General features: G+C 44.5%; 1 protein-coding gene across 1 annotated transcript in view; it reads left to right on the top strand.

Annotated features, from left to right (window-relative positions):
• The window catches only part of THSD4 (thrombospondin type 1 domain containing 4), a 658049-nt gene that overhangs the window by 62273 nt on the left and 573503 nt on the right, over positions 1-22273 (top strand). Inside the window, exon 4 of the mRNA XM_030578300.1 lies at positions 1510-1940. Within this exon, the coding sequence (XP_030434160.1) occupies positions 1510-1940 (431 nt within the window). The remainder of the gene's footprint in view (positions 1-1509; positions 1941-22273) is intronic.

The following is a 22273-nucleotide window of genomic DNA, read 5'->3' as shown; positions in this document are numbered from 1 at the left end:
CTGTTCAGTAATGTGCTCTGACTGGCTGAGGGGGTTTGCAGTTCAAGCAGACTTTGACTGGAGACAAATATTTAGTTGTTAATCTCACCCCTACACATAATGATGCATGGAACAAAACCATTAATGGCAGTTATGTTATTAAGTGGCCATCCTTTGAAAAGAAAATGTGACTTAGAGAGAGGTCTGTGAGTCTATCTTGTAAAGATATGAGATGGCTGCATATTTGTACATGAAAGAGTATAAAAAATTATTCACGACTATTCCATCTTTACCATTCCAAGTGAAATGTTCTTTGGAGTGTATGGTTCTTCAGTGGATAGACCAGTGAACAAATTTATTGACAGGAACCGTTACCTGTAACAACAAGTTTCAGCAAACGTTACAAGATATTTGTGTAAAAAATGACTTCTGAATATCCATAACCATAAGTATTTGCCTTGGAAAGTTGATTAGAAGACTAAAGGCTCATCCATTAAGAGCAAATAAACTTGTCATGAACTATGTCTAATCAAAATGCCTTAACTCTTGAATTTCAAATATGAAATACTCTACCCAGTACTAAAAGGTCTCAGTCATGACCCTGGGCCTTACAGAGGAATTAGGAAACCCATTACTGCCTTTGCAGGCTATCCTCATTGCTAGACACTGTGCATAAGGAAGAACAGGCCTGGGTTGTCTGCTGCTCCTCATGCCATGCAGGTAAGCGGGGAATAGGCTGTGCAGCTGCGAGAAGTAAGCTGCTCCAGTGAAAGCTGCATCATCTTATTTCTCTCTCTGAACAGCACAGAAGTAGATTAATAATCCAGTTCCTGACCTGCTTCTGAAGTTGTAAGGTTACAATCCAGCCCATAGCAGATTGCATTAACAGAAAAAGAAGAGGATGCAGTGCACTTTTTCAGTAATGCAGCTTTCTTGTCGTCTTTGATTTTGCTGCTTCTGTAAAAAGTTTAGTCTGAAATGTCATGTAAGCCTCAATCCACCACATGCGATCACTATTGTTCAGTCACAAGCAGGGGAGAAACAGGCAGAGACATCTTAGTCTCTGTCACAGATAACAAAAATGTAACTCTAATCTTTTGTTGTCTTTCATTCACTGTGTGGTAAGTGACTTGAGGTTTTTTTATTTAACTAATTTCCCCTCCCATCTGACTTTGCTGTTGATGTGGAGGAAAAAAATAGTTTTCCATCTCCACGCTTCTGAACTTTGCACTGAGCAGCATTTTCCACCATGGAGGCCAAAGGGAAATCCAGCCCTGTCCAGAAAGTCCAAAAACAACTTTTAGTCTGAAGGGTGGATGGTTCTAAGAGGGATGCTACCTCCTGTGCTAGCAGAGTGAAGCAAATGTCTGACATAGCGTCTGAATACATATAAATTAATCAGCTCTCAGTCAGCGTGGGTTCAATTTCCATGAGGATGGAATGAATGGCTTTTAAAAGCCAAAGTAGAGCTTTCCTTTATATTGCAGTGTAATTTCTAGTTACCCTAATTCTGTTCATCTTTGTCCTCAGGTTCCCCAGAGGATAGAAGAACAAAGTTCTGAAGACAGTAGTGCAGGAATCCCAGGCATATGGGGCAGTTGGGGCCCCTGGTCTGCTTGCTCTCGAAGTTGCAGTGGTGGGGTGATGGAGCAAACCCGGCCCTGCATCCCAAACTATTACCATGACAGGGCTTATTCTAGACTGGGGCGACAGTACTCAACCTTGGAAAGAACTCTTGCACCCCAGCATTCCCACCGTCGTGAAGATCCATTGACCCCTTATTCTGTCCATGTCATCTCTGCCATCCGTACATCCGTGCCACTTCACAGAAACGAGGAGCAGGTTCAGAGAGGTCTTTGGGCTTCAATTTCCTCCACCGGCCGCAATGACAGCCATCTGCACAGAGGAACATTGAGAGGCAGCCGGCATTCTCAAAGGCACAGAACCAAGCCAGAGAGGAGGTACTGTTCTTGCATGTGTAATTGATTCCATAGCTTGGTGTGAATGGTGTGTTTGAAGAATGTGTCTCTTCATGCCAGATATTAAATTAATTGATGGGCAAATCTCAGGGAAGAATAGCATGGGTCTGTAATATCCACAAACTGTTTTGGAGGGCTGTCTCGAGAGAGCTTGTGATACTCTGGGTACGTCCAGACTACCCTCTGTATCAGCGGGTAGCGATCGATTTATCGGGGATTGATACATCGCGTCTCGTTGAGACGCAATGTAGCGATCCCCAAACGCGCTCCCCATCGACTCCAGAACTCCACCACAGCGAGTGGCGGTAGCGGAGTTGATGGTGGAGCTACGGCCGTCGATCGCGTGCCGTGAGAATGGGAGCTAAGTCAGAATAAGATACGTTTTCAGCTACAGTATTCCCATAGCTGAAATCTTCATATCTTACATCGACACTGCCCCCCGCCCCCAGTGTAGACCAGGCCTTAGTGTATTATACTTCAATATCTGCTGTTTATGTTCTAAAACCAAAAATGAGTGTGATAATTTTGCCTGCAGGCAAAATAAAACTGCAAACTATTTTAATATCTCCGCTTAAAATATAATGTTGTGATCTATTAATTTCCCCCCATGATCCATTACCCTTTGCCAACCTCATAGTAAACCTAGTAAAGGATAACTGCTATGCCCCTCAGGTACCAATCTCATCAGTCTATTCTAATTAGAAATAGTTTGAAATTTTGTCTTCAAACCTACTTGTGATGAAAAATGGCTTTTAAACCAAATTTTGCGTTCTGGTCAACATTTCCTGTCTTTCAATAAAAACGACTTTTTGGTTTTCTGTTTTTTTGTTTTTGTTCCTTCCCTTTTTCCTATCCCTTTTGCTTTTTCTATAAAAAAACTGATTTTTTTTAAATAAACGAACCTTTTCTTTAAAAAAATGCTTACCTTTCCTAGCCCTTATTTTAATGTCCACTGAAGTCAGTGTATATCATTTTAACAATTCAATCTCTAACAGCTCCCCTCTTCTGATTTAATATTAACTCTATGTTCCTGTCACTCCCCAGAGACAGAACTTCATTAGTTCATGCCAGAATCTCAAAGCTTAAAATATAGTTGAGAATGCACTTACCCTCAAGCAACCTGTGGCCATGCCCACCTTTGAGGCCTAATTTCTTGAGTAGACCTGTGATCCTGTGCTACCTTGTCAAAGTTTGCTACCTTGTCAAAGTTTGCTTTGTTTCTTTGCTCCTTCAATTTCAGCTGGCTTGCTGGTAGAGAACCTTTGTGCTTACCCTGAGATAAACCCAGCAATACACCCTTAGCTCTCCATTTCTGGGGAAAAGGGGCTGACTTGACAGCTTGCAGGAAACTCTCCCCAGTCAAACAGCAGCAGCATACTTGTTCCCCCTATGTTTGTCTCAGTGAGGCCTGCACATCAAAGCTTACTTGGAACCAGACTAGGTTCAGATGCTGACATTTCTAGTTCTGGGCAATTTCACTTTATTCTTGTTTCTCCAAAAATATAGAAATTAAAGACATAAAATATATGAATGTCCCTGAATCAGCAGTGCAAAGCCATTCTAAAACTGTCTGTCTGATCCAGCTTGTGGGGGGCCTTCCCTGCCCAGATGGAATCCTCTGGTGGGCTACAGCTTCTATTCATTTCTGCTATCAACCTGCTGGACTTGTCTGGTGTTTTTGTCTCCACTCTGGCTATCCCTAGCTGTCGTAGCAGCTCCTGGGGGCAACTGGCGCAGCTTAGAGCAGCCTCTGCAGTTGGAAAAGGAGATGAACAGAACATTTAGGAGAAGAGAATGGGCAGAACTCAGTATTGAACATTGTGTATAAGTTAGGATACAGTACAACAGCCTCGTAATATGGAATCTTAAAATGAGGATAAAGCCTAATTCAGCTCTGCTTTCCTGGCAGCCAACCAGGAAAGTAGAGAAATCAGCAAATGTGAATGGTCTGTTAATGCAATTGAGAATGTAGAAACACTGAACTATAAATGGCTAATTGGGTAGAGTTAGAAAATTTAAATGGGGGTGAGGGAGTGGAGAGCTTAGCCCAAATTTTGACCGTCTTTAAAATTTTAACTGGATTCCTTTTTGGAAGGGGCGAATAAACCAGTTTGGACCGTAGTGCTCTATTGTGGCTCTGGTTGTATTGTGTATATGTGGGGAGAGAGGTGTACTGCTCCAACAGGAATACTTAGAGCAGTGTTTCCCAAACTTGGGATGCCGCTTGTGTAGGGAAAGCCGCTGGTGGGCCGGGACGGTTTGTTGACCAGCTGCATCCGCAGGTCAGGCTGATCGCGGCTCCCACTGGCCGCGATTCGCTGCTCCAGGCCAATGGGAGCTGCTGGAAGCAGCGGGGACGTACTAATCTAGAGAAATTATGCAAGTGAAGACAAATGGCAAGCATAATGCCTATAGGAGATGTGCAGCAGCAGCAACTACAGCATCTCTTCTACAGCTATAGATGGCTCGCCCCTCCCCGCATTTGTGTCCTGCACATAACTGCAGGAAAGAGGGGCCAAAGTGAAGTCCTTCCCTGTTTCAATCATTTCAGGGGTTTGCATCAGTGCCAGTAGTTTTGGATGGTCTCTCTTCACATTACAGATGCCTTTTTTGTGGATATGCTGGGGGAAAAGAGCTCTGAAAACATGCTTTGTCCTCTCCTGATGACTTTGGGGCAGAAATTCTTCTCTTACTATACTGTTATTTTAGTTGAGACAGAATTATGTGGCCTGTCCTAATTGAGAGAAGAAGTAATTAAAGAAAGTGTCTGAATTTTTTTTTAAAGTAACATAGTACACTCAATGAAAATGATATCCACAGCATTTGAACTTTCTTCTTAGACTTTGGCAACTTCTGCACTATATATCTGGATGGTAGAATTTCAAATCTGTCTCATGCAAAGTGATGATTTGGTGCTGGCAGAAGCTGTCCCCATTAAGCATAAATTGTTCTGTTACTATCGTAATTAAGTAGTAGTCATTTAGGCCCTGATTCTCCTGTTCAGGAAAGCACTTGAGCTCATACTAAATGCTTTTCTGAATTAGATTCTTTCCTGGGTTGTCTCCTGAGAGTACTTTCGAGTCTCAGTAACTGATCACAATCACTTCAGCTCTTCTTAACCACCACTCAAGTATCAGAGGGGTAGCCATGTTAGTCTGGATCTATGAAAGCAGCCGAGAGTCCTGTGGCACCTTACAGACTAACAGACGTTTTGGAGCATGAACTTTCGTGGGTGAATACTCACTTCATCGGATGCATGTAGTGGAAATTTCCAGGGGCAGGTGTATATATATGCAAGCAAGAAGCAGGCTAGCGATAAGGAGGTTAGTTCAATCAGGGAGAATGAGGCCCTCTTCTAGCAGTTGAGGTATGAAAACCAAGGGAGGAGAAACTGGTTTTGTAGTTGGCAAGCCATTCACAGTCTTTGTTTAATCCTGAGCTGATGATGTCAAATTTGCAGATGAACTGAAGCTCAGCAGTTTCTCTTTGAAGTCTGGTCCTGAAGTTTTTTTGCTGCAGGATGGCTACCTTAAGATCTGCTATTGTGTGGCCAGAGAGCTTGCATATATGTACCTGCCCTGGAAATTTCCACTGCATGCATCTGACGAAGTGGGTATTCACCCACGAAAGCTCATGCTCCAAAATGTCTGTTAGTCTATAAGGTGCCACAGGACTCTTTGCTGCTTTAACCACCACTGTGCTTTGTTATATATAAGTTTACAATCCGTGGCCAGTTTCTCCACTTGCTTCTGGGGTACCGTAGAGTAATAGCAGCAGCCAGTCCTCCCTACCTCTGCCTCTCTATCTCCTTCAGGAACTTCCTGTTTGCTTATATAGTCCTAGCTTCTGGGGAGTCTTCCACGCTTTTAGCCCCTCAGCAAGATCTCCACTGCATTAATTGACCTCCTCTGCCAACTCCTTGTCTTTCAGTCGAAACTCGATTAATGTAAACTGGTGGGGAATTGAGTGACAACGTGCTGAGTTAGTTCCTGAGTCAGCACATGCTGTTACAGGATATCATTGCCATTTATTGTTCTGATGTTAGCTCTGTTCCCTAGGAAAGCATAGAGGGGCTTTTCAGTTAAGCACTGTTTTGATTAGAGCTAGTCAGCAAATGGAATTTCAAATTGGGATGAAAAGTCATAATTTATTGTGGAATGAAGATTCCAAAAATATTTTCTTTTGGAAAAACTGCAACAACCTTATCAAAACTCATCCCTCCCTGCTATTCCAGGTGTATTGCATATTTTTGTAAGTAGTGAAATTGAAGAAGAAATACTACCATAATAGGTGCTATGTGTATAGTAGGTGTGTGCAGGATTAAATCTTCTGTGGTGGGGAGCAAGCAAATTGCCTAGCACAGACTTGAGTGCTATAAAAATAACAGAACACTACTGGCCATCATGTACAGCCCCCAGCTAAAACCTCTCCAGCGCATCAACCATCTACAACCTATTCTGGAAAACAATCCCTCACTCTCACAGACCTTGGGAGGCAGGCCAGTCCTCGCTTACAGACAATCCCTCAACCTGAAGCAAATACTCTCACTAGCAACTATACACCACACCACACCACAGAAACACCAACCCGGGAACCAATCCCTGTAGCAAATCTTCTTGCCTACTCTCTGTCCCCATATCTACTCTAGTGACACCATCAGAGGACCCAACCATAGCAGCCACACCATCAGGGACTCGTTCAACTGCATGTCTACTAATGTGATATATGCCAGCAATGGCCCTCTGCCATGTACATTGGCCAAACTGGACAGTCCCTACATAAAAGAATAAATGGACTCAGGAATGGTAACATACAAAAGCCAGTAGGTGAACACTTCAATCTCCCTGGACCTTCTATAACAGATTTAAAAGTAACTATTCTTGAACAAAAAAATTTCAGAAACAGACTTCAAAGAGAAACAGCAGAACTAAAATTCATTTGCAAATTTAACACCATTAATTTGGGCTTGAATAGGGTCTGGGTGTGGCTGGCTCATTACAAAAGCAGCTTTGCCTCTCCTGTAATTGACACCTCCTCATCTATTACTGATAGTGGACTACATCCACCCTGATCAGTGTTGACAGGCCAATTCGGTTCTCCACTTGTGAGGTAACTCCCTTCTCTTCATGTGTCATTATACTATGCCTGCATCTGTAACTTTCACTCCATGCATCTGAAGAAGTGAGGATTTTTACCCATGAAAACTTAGGCCCAAATAAATCTGTTAGTATTTTAGGTGCTACTGGACTCCTTGTTGTTTTTGTGGGTACAGACTAACCCTCTGATACTAAACAATACTAGTGAGAGCTCATTGGAAAATAAGGTTTTCTTCCACAGAAAGATTGAACTTTTTGGTAAAAAATAGAAAACGGGAAAACTTTCAGCTGACCACTGAGCATTTTTATTTGGAAGTACCATTGTGGTGCCTCATGTGAGTTGTGGTTTGGGGGAGATATGTCCCCACTCTTCTCTATAGGCCAGGTTCTCTTGCAAGAGCACATCTTCCCTGATGCACTGTGGTCTCCTCTCTTTTTGTGGTGAGTCATAGGAGATATGGTCCAGCTGGGTAGCCTGATCCATGGAGAAGGATGAAGGCATGAGGCATCCACTACTCATTGCTATGGAATGGCAACTTTCAAGTGGAACCAGGGCATAATTCTGAATAATTTTTTATTTTTTGGTCTTAGACTTTTTTGATTGAGAAGTGGAAAATTTGCTGTGGAAAGCAGACTCCTTTCATGAAAAATTAGTGTTACTCGAAAACCTAATTTTTGACAGATTTTTTTTTTAAACGGGCCCTAATAAAAACCTTGAGGCTGCAAATAAGGGAGTTTTTAAAAAGCTGCTTTTAGCAGCACTGATGGTCACTGAAAAGTAATCCTATTTTGAAATGGAAAGACGCAGATTCTCCTTCAGAAATGGCTTTGAAAAATACTGGATGTTGTGACTGTTGAGGAAGCTGTTGACAATAAAAATAATACATTTTCTTTAAAATGTGGTGCAAAGCAGTTAAGCATCTCCAAAATACAGTCCTGCTGACTTGCTTTATCTTCCCAGGTCTTGTGGAGGGGCATTGATATTGGATTTTGTTCTTTTCTTTCCTTTCTCCCCCATCAATAATCCTTCAGGAGAATGCTTTTGTATTAGAGTTTATCATATGATCTTGAGGTCCTCTTGTTCCCCTAATGCAGGTCCTGTGTGGATCTCATAGGCATCAATATATAGTATTGGTATGTTACCTGCATTCCTTGTCTTGTTCTTAATACTGTTTTGCATACTGTGCAATCCTTACTCACGCTGAGTAGTACATACTTTTTCAAATACTCCGTAGGACTATTGCATGATTCAGTGGTACAACACAGCCCCAATCCAGGAAAGGACTTAAAGTTAACCACATGTATAAGTATTGGCCCTAAAAATGGAAGTTTTCTTGAATCGGGACCCATGTAAATAAGGACTGCAGAACTGGTCCCTGTATCTTTTAAAAGGAATTATGGTACTGATTATCAGAAAATTGATAATAAAAATTAAATAACATACATTTAAAAAAACAAACCAAAGTTGCTTCCACTCTGTTCCCACTTGAATGCAATTACATTATTTGGCATGAAATAAAAATTCTTGTGAAACTGATTGGAAAAAAATACTTTTCATGTGCAATGGCCAATTTTTAAACCTCAGTCTTGGCCATTCTAATTTGTTTTAATTCCAAAGGGCTCAAATTTTGTTGGTGATTAATGGGCAAGCCAAAGTCCATTTTAAAATCAAAGTTATCTTTGAGTTATACTACAAAAATGTCCCAAATCACCTCGGTTTGTCTTTTTTTACGTTTATAGTAATGTCTGAAAAAAACATTTGGGCAGGGGGCTTCTTTATGGTATGTTTGGATAGCACCTACCACACTGTTAGTGTTAACAGACTGCAAATAATACATTTCATTAACAATTGCTGCTCTCCTGGAGCATTGTAACTAGAATTTCTTCATAGTACATGTATTTATCCGGAAGCCATGAATTCAATAAGTTGAAAGTAGGGTAGGAGTTAAAAATGCTGCAGATCCCTTGGTTGCTAACTGTAGAATAGGGAGCACACTCGCTTTGTCTGGAGAGCTAAGTGCCCATTACAATTGTTTAACTGTATGATAATCTTATGTAATTATTTTACTTCTTAAAGCATCATCTCTGCCAGCTGAGGTACTTGGAGCACTTGGCAGTTAAAACAATAGGAACAGGAACAAACCAGCATAAAATCAGTAGTGTAAAAATCCAGGTACTAAAGCATCTAAAAAAGAAGCAGCCACATTAAAAAGGGGGCTGGACCATGCAGAAAGGCAGAGCGTTGAAAACGGAGAACATCTTTGCAATAGAAATAGCGTTGACAGACTAGTGTTTAAAGCTCTGAGAGCTCTGCATTTCTCACCAGTGAAACGGCGGAAATGAAGAGAGTTGAGGCCCCAGTCATGCAATTGATAGCACCCCACTGGCTTCAAAGGGTCTCGAGGTGCAGGGGCCTGCTCACATGTTTTAAATTTGAGGATCGGGGCCTAAAAGAGCAATTCAAATCCTAGCAGCTATGAAAGCGATAAATATTAAAGAACATGGGTAGTTCCATTGATGTGGATACTGCAAGATGTCAATTATCTCTGGCACCAGAAAGGATGAAGGATTCATCTTGAGTGGAGAAGGTGGGGTTGCCATTGCCTGCTCTCCATTGAGGGGATTTTCTGAGCTTGCTAAGAAACTGTGCAGAGTCAGCATATCTTTTAGTGGCACTCACAAGTTGGGCTGCAATGGCTACCTACACACCCCCATACAGTCGAGGGACAATTGCAACTTTTCTGTCACTGCTACTTCATCTCCCTCTGCAAGTGGAATTTTTACTGTGGAGCCCTGTGGCTGCATCAACATTGGCAGAAGCTGATGTGGACTCTGGGCTGAACTAAGCGCGTATGTGTATTTTTATTGAAAGAAGGGAAAATTGCAAATGTCAGTGAGATTTATGAGACATTAATGAGGTGGGTTGGTAACACAGACTTAGATAAACAGTGCAAGTTGAAAGTAATTACATCTTCCCATCCCCACACAAATGAAAAATCAGTCTCACTATAGTTTTGGAAACCTATTAATGAGGGAAGAGTTTCCTTAAGGCATTTCTGTATGTGGAAAGGGGGTGAAAGGGAGGATTTGTACTGAGGAAAGAATCCAAAAATTATCAACCTTTCACATTGCTACGGCTGCATTTCCTTTCTTCTGCTGCCAGCAGTTGAAGTGGAAAGTCTGCTGTGCTTCTTTGTACCACGTAGGTTCTGCCTGAGGTTGGGTAGTTCTTCTTTGAGTGCCTGCTCATATCCATTCCAGTTAGGTGTGCGCGCGCCGCGTGCATGTTCGTCGCAGATTTTTACCCTAGCAACACTCGGTGGGCCGGCAGGGCGCCCCCTGGAGCGGCGCCGCTATGGTGCCAGATATATACCCCTGCCAGCCCCTCCGCTCCTCAGTTCCTTCTTACCACCCATGTCGGTCTTTGGAACAGTGGAGTGCAGTTGCCTGACCTCCACTTCCCTTGCGATTTGCTCGTTTTTCTTCTAATTGTGGATATAGTTCGATTTCTTACAAGTATAGTTAGTGTTAGTCATTAGTTCTGTAATAGTTGTTGTAGATAGTTTGGGGGATTCGGGGATTAGTCCCGTCCCTTTCCCCGGTACCGGGGCCCATGCCTGGTTCACCAGGCTTCAAACCGTGCTCGGCCTGCCATAGGCCGATGCCCACAGGAGACCCGCACAACTCCTGTCTTAGGTGCTTGAGTGAGTCTCATCTTACAGACAAGTGCCGCATCTGTAAGGCGTTCAAGCCCCGGACTAAAAAAGAGCGGGACATTCGCCTAAAGCAACTCCTGATGGAGGTGGCTTTGACTAACCAGTCATCGGCACCGGCAGCGGCACCGGGAACAAGTAACTCCTCGGCACCGGAGCGCACGCCATCAGTGAAGATTCCACAACATCAGCCTTCATCCGCCCAAGCTCCCACTCGGCATCGCTCACTGTCACCTAGAAGCAAGAAGCATAAACCTCCTGCGGCGACTGTATCCACACTGCAGTCGGATCGCCCGGCACTGTCATCTGCCGCGGCACCGACGTCCTCCGCACCATTGATTCCGGCCTCGCAAAGGCCGTTGAGTCTGGTGCTTACCAGCTCCCTGGCACGCGCCGTGGTTGAGCTTACCGTGTCGTCCACGCCGGAGACATTCTCCGCAGCATGAGACTTGATCGCCATGACAGAGCCTGAGCTGCCTCGACCCCCGGCACCGCCGGTGCGGGTCCCTCAGTCTGTTGGCAAGCTGGCCCTTGTGAGACCTTTTTCGCCCGGCACCACAGAGCTTCGCCGGTCCCGGTCCAGGTCCCGCAGGCGCTCCCGGTCCCGCCGTCGATCCCGGTCCCGCCATCGATCCCGATCCCGTGGCCGCTCGCAGTCCCGGTACCGTTCTCCATCGAGGTACCGGTCGTACTCGCGGTACCGCTCGAGATCCCGGTCGCCGTCCAGATACTACCGCACCGATCCAGATCTAGACACTCGCGGCACCGGGCCTCTCGCAGCCGATCTCGGCACGGTGATTCCAGGTACCGGTCGACCTCCCGGCACCATGCTGGTCGCAGGTCCCGGTCCCACTCCCGGCACCATCATGACTCTCGGTACCATTCTCCGGCACCACATAGAGACGGTCCGAATTGATGCAGAGACACTCACCAAACGGTCTCCGCCCCTCCATGGCCATCTCACCATCCGTTGATCTCCTCTCATGCAGAATCTGCATCATACGGGGATTCGGATAATCACCAGGGCCCTCATCAGTGGCCTTTTTGGACACCTTGGGCCTACCATCAGAACCAAGGTGATCCGCATGTTCCACCGCGGTCCGCCCCTTCTGAACATCGGGCACCAGAATCCACTGTGAGCAGACCTCCCCCGGCAGGTACGGAGGAACCCACAGCCCATGTACCAGATCCACAGGATCCGCAGGACATCCCCCAGGACCAGGAACTCCAAGACCCGCTGATTCCCGGGTTTTCATCCTCTTCGTCACCGGATGAAGCAGTGGCAGGGACGGCTACATCTGGTCCGCCCCCCATTGACCTCAGGTCGCACCAGGACCTCCTGCGGCGCGTCGCCCTCAACATTAACTTACCCGTTGAGGAAGTTCCTGAGGTAGACGACCCGGTTGTCAGTATATTATCAGCGGAAGCTCCAACCAGGGTTGCCCTTCCCTTCATCCGCTCAATACAGGCGCGAGCGGATACCATCTGGCAATCCCCGGCATCAGTACCACCCACAGCCAAGGGGGTTGAATGCAAATATATGGTACCATCCAAGGGGTATGAGTACCTGTATGTGCACCCTCCTCCTTGTTCGTTGGTAGTCCAGTCCGTCAACGAACAGGAGCGCCACGGCCAGTAAGCCCCTGCGCCTAAATCAAGGGAGGCCAGGAGCATGGATTTGCTGGGTAGGAAGATCTATTCGGCGGGAGGCCTTCAACTCAGGGTGGTGAACCAACAAGCCCTCCTGAGTCGGTACAGTTATAACACCTGGGAGGCAGTAGGGAAGTTTGTAGAGCTCGTCCCACAGGACTCCTGCCAGGAATTCACAGCTCTCCTGGAGGAAGGGAAGAAAGTGGCGCAGACCTCCCTCCAAGCCTCGCTAGATGCCGCTGACTCGGCGGCTAGAACCGTCGCATCAGGGATTGCCATGTATATCGTGGCTGCAGGCGTCAGGGCTACTACCTGAACTCCAGTATATGATACAGGACCTACCCTTTGATGGCCAGGGCCTCTTCTCCCAGAAGACGGGCCCTCGCCTCCAGAGTCTGAAGGACAATCGCGTAATCATGCGTTTGCTGGGAATGCATATGCCGCAGACTCAGAGGCGATCTTTCCGACCGCAGCCCCAGCGCCCCTACCCCCCACTTCGTCCAAGGCAGGACTTCTCCAGAAGGCAAGGTCGTACCTCTCGCAGATGACAGTCTGGACCACAGGGGGGTAACAACTCCTGTCCTACCAAGCCACCGGCGGGACCAAAGCCAAACTTTTGAGGGTGCACCGGAGAGTACCGTATCAATTGCCTCCCAGGATCCCTTTCAGTTCGCTAACCGCCTTGCCGCATTCCTCCCTGCATGGTACCAGCTGACTTCGGACCGCTGGGTTCTCCGCATAGTGAAGTATGGCTACCCTCTTCAGTTTATTTCGACCCCTCCTTCCCACTCTCCCTCCTCGTCCCTCTTCAGGGACCCCTCTCACGAGCAACTCCTTCTGCAGGACGCGTCCAAGCTCCTTGCCATGGGAGCTATAGAGGAGGTTCCAGAGGAATTAAAGGACAAGGGTTTCTATTCCAGATATTTCCTTATTCCCAAGTCGAAAGGAGGTCTCTGGCCTATCCTGGACCTGTGAGGACTGAACAAATTCATAAGAAAGTTCAAGTTCCGCATGATGTCCCTGGGTACCATCATCCCTTCCCTGGATCCCAGAGATTGGTACGCTGCTTTCGACATGAGAGACGCATACTTCCACATCGCGATCTACCCTCTGCACAGAAGGTACCTACGCTTTGTGGTGAATTGTCAACATTATCAATTCGCAGTCCTTCCCTTTGGCCTATCCTCGGCCCCTCGGGTATTCACGAAATGTATGGCGGTAGTCGCCACCTCCCTCCGCCGTCGTCGAGTGCATGTCTTCCCATACCTCGACGACTGGCTCATTCGAGGGACCTCTGAGGCTCAGGTCACCGCCCACGTGAACGTCATCAAGGACCTATTCACACGTTTAGGCCTGATTATCAACCTGGACAAATCCACTCTGCTTCCTACGCAGAGAATAGAATTCATAGGGACCTTGCTGGACTCCAATATTGCAACAGCCAGCCTACCCCCACACCACTTTCAGACTTTGGTCTGCCTCATACAGAGGCTACAAAGCTTCCCAACAACCTCTGTCCGCGCCTGTCTCGTCGTCCTGGGGCACATGGCTGCGTGCACTTTCGTGACGAGGCACGCAAGACTGCGCATGCGTCCTCTTCAGACATGGCTCGCCTCAGCCTATCGTCCTCGCAGAGATGCTATAGACGTGGTAATTACGGTTCCACCAAGCATTCTGGGCTCCCTCAACTTGTGGCTGACGCCCTCCCGGGTGTGTGCCGGTCGTCCGTTCCACCCAGCACAGCCCTCGGTGTCTCTGACAACAGATGGTCCGACTGGTGTGTCAGACCTTCCAACAGCACCTACAGGGCCGTTGTGTTGCAGTCTTTACAGACAACACAACGGCCATGTATTACATAAACAAGCAAGGAGGGACACGGTCTTCCCCTCTCTGTCTAGAGGTGATGCGACTGTGGGACTTCTGTATAGCCCACTCGATAGAACTGGTAGCCTCCTTTCTCCCGGGAATCCGGAACTCTCTCACAGATCACCTGAGCAGATCCTTCGTGTCCCACGAATGGTCCATCCACCCGGACGTCCTCCTTTCAGTATTCTGGAAGTGGGGCTTTCCCCAGATAGACCTCTTTGCCTCCAGGGAGCACAGGAAATGCTAGGTGTTCTGCTCCCTGCAGGGTCGCTCCCCAGGCTCCCTCTCGGACGCCTTCCTGATCCACTGGGGAGGTCATCTACTTTATGTTTTTCCACCCTTTCCCCTCATTCACAGAGTCCTGCTCAAGCTCCGCAGAGACAGAGCCAGGCTAATCCTGATCTCTCCGGCATGGCCGAGGCAGCACTGGTATACCATGCTGCTCGACCTCTCTCAGGTGAACCCGATATTTCTGCCGCTCTACCCGGACCTGATAACGCAGGACTTTGGCAGACTTCACCACCTGAACCTGCAGTCCCTCCACCTGACAGCATGGCTGCTGTCTGGCTAAACCAATTTGAGTTGCGCTGTTCCACCCCGGTGCAACAGGTCCTCCTGGGAAGCAGGAAGCCTTCCATGCGTGCGACATATCTCGCCAAATGGAAGCGCTTCTCCCATTGGTGTGCCCAGTGTAACCTTGCTCCTGCAGGTGTATCGGTCCCCATTATCTTAGACTACTTATGGTACCTCAAGGAGCAGGGCCTGGCACTTTGTTCGATAAGGGTGCATCTAGCCACGATTTCCACCTTCCATCCTGGGGAATCCGGCAGTTCAATCTTCTCCCACCCGGTAGTTTCCAGGTTCCTTAAGGGCTTGGAGCGACTCTATCCTCCGGTTAAGTGCCCTTCTCCTACCTGGGATCTCAGCCTTGTTCTGGCTAGGCTTATGGCCCCTCCCGTTCAGACGCTCGCCTCAGCTATTTATAGCAGTCGTGGAGCATATGAAAGGCATGCCTATTTCTTCCCAGAGGCTATCATCATGGGTGACATCCTGTATCCGGACGTGCTATGACTTGGCCCACGTCCCGATCGGCCGTCTCACTGCCCACTCTACTCGAGCTCATGCCTCGTCCACCGCTTTCCTGGCCCAGGTTCCTATCCAGGAAACATGTTGCGCTGCTACCTGGTCTTCAGTCCACACTTTCACATCCCACTATGCACTGGTTGAGCAGTCTAGAGACGATGCCGCCTTTGGCTCAGCGATCTTACATTCCGCAACGTTTCGCTCAACCCCACCGCCTAGGTAAGGCTTGGGAATCACCTAACTGGAATGGATATGAGCAAGCACTCGAAGAAAAAATGGTTACTTACCTTGTAACTGTTGTTCTTCGAGATGTGTTGCTCATATCCATTCCACACCCGCCTCCTTCCCCACTGTCGGAGTAGCCGGCAAGAAGGAACTGAGGAGCGGAGGGGCCGGCAGGGGTATATATCCGGCACCATAGTTGTGCCACTCCAGGGGGCACCCTGCTGGCCCACCGAGTGTTGCTAGGGTAAAAATCTCCGACGAACGTGCATGCGGCGCGCGCACACCTAACTGGAATGGCTATGAGCAACACATTTCAAAGAACAACAATTACAAGGTAAGTAACCGTCTTTTCTAACACTGTACATAAGGGAAGGGGAGAGAGTATAGGTAATAAAAAGTGACTTTTCCTTTCTGAAGCTACCTATGTTGTCTCATCTGCTAGTGTATTTGGTGTGGGAAATGTAGGTCCCTTGGTTGGAACATCTAAACTTAACCTAAGTCCCAATAGGGACAATACAGCTGTTATGCCCTTAACCAATTTACGCCTCACTAACTATCTTCTGATGTGACTTACCTTGACTTACTCTTGTCAGCTCCAGTTTGTGGAAGTGAACACACATCTCATCGCCTTGTTTGAAACAATACAAACTAACTTCTCAAGTTGTTTACATTTCTGGACTAGAAACACAGCTCAAATACTTCCCCAGTGGCTAGCATTATTATTCTATTCTAATGGAATAAAATTTTGATGCATTGTTACCTATGTAGAGTCTTTGTATGTGAAAATAGGATTTGCTGCCTTACTGGATGTAAGTTCTTTAAAAGTATCCAGGTCAACAGCATCAGCATTATTCAGAGAAATCATTTCCACGACACTCAGGAGGCATGACAGCACCAGGAGGAAAACGTTTACTTTCCTTCTGAAAAAAATTCTGAACAGGTTCTAATAGCAATAAAGACCTCAGTGCAAGCTATTTCCTGGGACATGAATAGCTAACTGAGGTTACTTTGGCCTCAACTTGACTTTGTGCTACCCCATCTCCCATCCAGCTATTAATTCAGGAGGTACTGTGGGCCTCAATTGTTTTTGCCTAATTAATACTGGTTTTTATTACATTACTGTGAGCAGACTTTGTACAGTGCTGTCAAAAATTTTAAGAAGCCCCTAACAATTGTAAAGCACTTTGGAATGCTTTAGGGGAAGGCACCATTGCTGGGGTGAAATAAGGCAAACATGTCTCCCACCATAATTTGAATACCTTGTGGATGAACCCCATGATACAGCTGGAGGCTGTATGCATTTAAACTCCTGCTCTCGTTTCCCTCCTCCCCCCACACACTTTTTCTATTATGTGGCTGCAGCTTTGATATACACGATAGACAAGGACCTGAGCTGCAAAATTTGGAGACAGACTTTGAAAACAAACTCTCAGGATGTTGGGATTTGGGGTATTATTCAACCTGTTACAGAAATGGGGACCAGCTGTGAAAATTAGATCTGGATCTAGGTTCAAATTCTGATGCATCGCCTAGCCCTTGTAGTTAGGGGGTTTGGGTGAGCTCACCTTTACATGTAGTTATTGGAAAAGCAGAATAACTCTAGTGTAGTGCTTTACCTTAAGGTTCTTGATGGGAGGTTAAGAAGGACTCCAGAGAGTCTTTTTTACATTTTATTAGTTTTTCATTTTCTCGGAGTATAGTTTAAAAAAAAATGCAAAGGAGAACTCTGTATTAAATCTGAAGCTATCTTATATCTATACCAATGCCTGCTGTTAATGCTCAGATCAGTGGATGCTTAATGATGCAAACTATAATTAAGCCAATGAAAGTTGCCAATGCTTATTACCTCTGAAAAGTAGCCCATTTTTATATGGATTGAGGAGCTTGGCTTTAGGCACTCAAGTTTAAAATTATTAAGCAACCTGTTTGTTAGTGGTATAATTTTAATTACACTTCAGAAATTAATTATTCAAATGCCTGCATTGGGCTAATAGCAGTGAAATGTGATATTAATGTGCAAACAATGTTATAAGGGTCCAGAAAAGTGTGGTTACTCATAGGAAGATGGACTAGTGTTTTCCCAGGGGCTATAGATTAATGTGACCAAAGATTTGTCAAAGGTGGCTGTTCATCACTTTGAGCTATTGTCTAGGTTAATGTGCATATATCTGCACATATTTTTACAACACAAAACAGAGTCAAAGTTCTACCCTCTTTCGTTCATGTTTAAACTATTTCCTCCTGATTGATTTAAAGCTGGTGAAAGGCGAGTGTGTGGAATGCAAAGCTGTGCTGTGCTGTGGTATAGTACTGTGAGGTGATATATGGTGGCCTTTGCCTCAAAACAGTGGTGCAAATCCACCTGGCTCTTAAGAGCTCTCCCTTTCTAAGGGGAGTAAATGGCACTACACTCTTCAAGACTACTAAATCAGTTATTTTTATTAAAAATATGCTGTGTGTCAGAATCTGCTGAAATACTACAAAGTATAAGCTTGACAAAAGTAGACGGCGTTTATCTTGTGACTTAAGATTTTAAGAAAACGGCAAAAATTTGTGAGGTACGGTTTTTCCAGACTAAACTTTTATTTTTGAATCAGATGCTTTAAAAGTATTTAGAACACACAACAATGCAGAAGTAGTAAAAGAATTGGAGAGTGTGTATGAGTGGGAAAATTTTAGAGCAGTTGTAGTTTTGAATCATGGAGTTGACAATGCCAAGAAATAAAGCCTGGTATCACTTGCGTAATGGCACTGGTTCAAGATGAACATTTTTTATATGGATGGATATATATATATATATAAATCTTATGTTTACAGGAGTTTAAACATTTTTTTAAAAAAGCCCTTCACTGTATTTACTGCATACTGCTGCATCTTCCTTATTGAAAATAAGTATCCATCTTCCTATTTTTTTTTAGATAATTGCACTTTTTAAATTTTCAAATTGTTTAAAAAAAACAAAACAAAATTATCCAAAGCACAGGACTTGGTGGTGATCGGGGACTTCAACTACTCAGACGTCTATTGGGAAAATAAAACAGCAGAGCACAGATTATCCATCAAGTTCTTGGAATATATTGAAGATAATTTTTTATTTCAGAAGGTGGAGAAAGCTACTAGGGGAGAGGCTGTTCTAGATTTGATTTTGACAAATAGGGAGGAATTGCTTGAGATTTTGAAAATGGAAGACAGCTTTGGTGAAAGTGATCATGAAATGGTAGCGTTCATGATTCTAAGGAATGGTAGGAGGGAGAACAGTAAAATAAAGACAATGGATTTCAAGGCGGCAGACTTTAGCAAACTCAGGGAGTTGGTAAGTAAGATCCCATGGGAAGCAAGTCTAAGGGAAAAAACAATTTAAGACAGTTGGCAGTTTTTCAAAGAGACATTATTAGGGGCAAAAGAACAAAGTATCCCACTCCATAGGAAAGATATGAAATATGGCAAGAGACCACCCTTCCTTAGCCAGAAGATCTTCAATGATCTATAAGTCAAAAAAGAGTCCTACAAAAAGTGGAATCTAGATTAAATTACAAAGGATGAACGTAAACAAATAACACAAGTATGTAGGGACAGAATTAGAAAGGCCAAGGCACAAAACAAGATTAAACTAGCTAGACACATAAAGGGTAACAAGAAAACATTCTACAAATACATTAGAAGCAAGAGGAAGACCAAGGACAGGGTAGGCCTGTTAGTCAATGAGGGGGGAAAAACAGTAACAGAAAATGTGAAAATGGCAGAGATGCTTGATAACTTCTTTGTTTCGGTTTTCACCAAGAAGGTTGGTGGTGATTTGACGTCTTGCACAGTGAATGCCAGTGAAAATGAGGTAGGATCAGAGGCTAAAATAGGGAAAGAACAAGCTAAAAATTACTTAGACAAGTTAGATGTCTTCAAGTCACCAGGACCTGATGAAATGCATCCTAAAACACTCAGGGAACTGACTGAGGGGATATCTGAACCATTAGTGATTGTCTCTGAAAAGTCATGGAAGATGGGAAAGATCCCAGAAGACTGGAAAAGGGCAAATATAGTGTCAATCTATAAAAAGGGAAATAAAGACAATCTGGGAAATTACAGACCACTCAGCTTAACTTTTGTACCTGGAAATAAATAATTAAGCGATCAGTTTGCAAACATCTAGAAGATAATAAGGTGATAAGTAACAGTCAGCATGGATTTGTCAAGAACAAATCATATCTAACCAACCTGATAGCTTTCTTTGACAGGGTAACAAGCTTAGTGGATGGAGGGGACATAGACACGGTTTATCTTGACTTTAGTAAAGCTTTTGATACTTCTCGTATGACCTTCTCATAAACTAGGGAAATGCAACCTAGATGGAGCTACTAATAAGGTGGGTGCATAACTGGTTGGACAATGGTTCCCAGAGAATAGTTATCAGTGGTTCAGTCATGCTGGAAGGGCATAACAAGTGGGGTTGAGCAGGGATCAGGTCTGGGTCCAGTTCTGTTCAATATCTTCATCAATGATGTAGATAATGGCATACAGAATACACTTATAAAGTTTGCGAACGATACCAAGATGGGAGGGGTTGCAAGTGCTTTGGAAGATTAGGATTATAATTCTTCAGTTTGTCCTGGTCATTTTGAAATGGTCTGAAGTAAATAGGATAAAATTCAATAAGGACAAATGCAAAGTACTCACTTAGGAAGGAACAATCAGTTGCACACATAATAAAATGGGAAATGACTGCATAGCAAGGAATACTGTGGAAAGGGATCTGGGGGTCATAGTGGACCACAAGTTAAATATGAGTCAATAGTGTAACACTGTTGCAAAAAAAGCAAACGTCATTCTGGAATGTATTAGCAGGAGTGTTGTAGGCAAGACATGAGAAATAATTCTTCTGCTCTACTCTGCACTGATTAGGCCTCAACTGGAGTATTGTGTCCAGTTCTGGGCACCACATTTCAGGAAAGATGTGGACAGACTTTCAGAGAAGAGTAACTAAATGATCAAAGGTCTAGAAAACATGACCTATGAGGGAAGATTGAAAAAATTGGGTTTGTGGAAAAGAGAAGACTGAGAGGGGACATAATTTTTTCAAGTACATGAAAGGTTGTTACAAGGAAGAGGGAAAAAATTTGTTCATAACCTTTGAGGAGAGGACAAGAAGCAATGGGCTTAAACTGCAGCAAGGGAAGTTTAGGTTGGACATTAGGAAAAACTTCCTGTCAGAGTGGTTAAGCACTGGAATAAATTGCCTAGGGAGGTTATAGAATCTCCATCATTGGAGATTTTTAAGAGCAGGTTAGACAAACACCTGTCAGGGATGGTCAAGATCAGTGGTTCTCAAAGCTGGTCCGCTGCTTGTTCAGGGAAAACCCCTGGCGGGCCAGGCCAGTTTGTTTACCTGCCACGTCCGCAGGTTCGGCCAATCGCGGCTCCCACTGGCTGCGGTTCGCTGCTTCAGGACAATGGGGGCTGCGGGAAGCAGTGCAATCCAAGGGATGTGCTGGCTTCCCTTTCCGCAGGCATTGACTATGCCTCGATTCTATAAAACACTCCAAATTGCCTCTTGTTTTAAAAAATTAGATGTAACAAAGTATGGCAACCTTAAATTGATTTATAAACAACAACAAAAACCCGATCAAGCTATCCCCTGAATATTCCCAAGATATTTTCATTTAAATAGTAACAGAAAACTATGCATTTCACTTTTCCAGTTTTTTCATGTGTTCTAGTTCATTCATTTTTTTACCACGTGAACTCAAAAATATAATGTATATTAACCCAAAAGTATTGTGTATTAATGGCTTAGAATGGTCAAGGAGGAGGTGTTACTTGATTCAAAGACTGGGGGAGACAAAACGTAGCGTTTGCAATCCAACTGGCTCAGTAAAGGCCAATCATGATGATTTTGCATTATGTTCTATATGAGATACATCCTTAAGCATATATCTACATTGCAATAAACACCCCCATCTGACCCATGTCAGCTGACTTGGGTTTGAGAGGCTGGTACTACACAGCTATAAAATTGCAGTGCGGACTGTGTGATAGCTATTTGTTTTGGGGCACTGTTTAATGATGTACATTGGGAATACTGGAATCTTTGTTTTTTTTTTTAATTGGTCCTGGAAGGTTTCTACTGGGTCTAATTCTGCAATTCTTATACTCACAGTGACATCAGTGAAACTGCTAAGTCAATCAATGTGGAGGGGGAAGCACTGAAGCATGTGCTAAGCTTTAAATATTCTAGTCAATGGGATATAAGCATGTGCTTAAACTTAAACAACTACTTAAGTGCTTTGCTGAAGTGAAAAACTGCAAGGTAAAGTCTGTGCTGTGGAAACATTTTTAAAGGTGTTGAAATACACATCAACGTTCCAAGGGACCAGAAACAGTTGGTCCCTCACTATATCACTGACTGAGATGTGTTTAATATTTGCTGCTGTCACATTAGAACACAGATTCGTTTTAGTAAGGAAATGTATCTGGTTGGCAGCAATTTTATGATTTCAAGAATAAATGTGTTTAAAAATAATCCTCTCACTTACCCCCACCAAAAAAGCAACTGAAAACCATTTTTTATTAAATGTAGCATCTGATGGGATGTCTGTTAATAAGAGCGATAAATGTAGTGAATTTCAATTACGCTTTTTAGTTATCTATCCCTCTTCTCTTTCTATGATAGTTACTATTGCATTACTGC

This window comes from Gopherus evgoodei, chromosome 10 (genome assembly GCF_007399415.2).
Source record: "Gopherus evgoodei ecotype Sinaloan lineage chromosome 10, rGopEvg1_v1.p, whole genome shotgun sequence".
Lineage (NCBI taxonomy): Eukaryota > Metazoa > Chordata > Testudines > Testudinidae > Gopherus > Gopherus evgoodei.
Note: the sequence above shows the minus strand (reverse complement) of the source record. Positions and strands in the feature narration are given on the sequence as shown.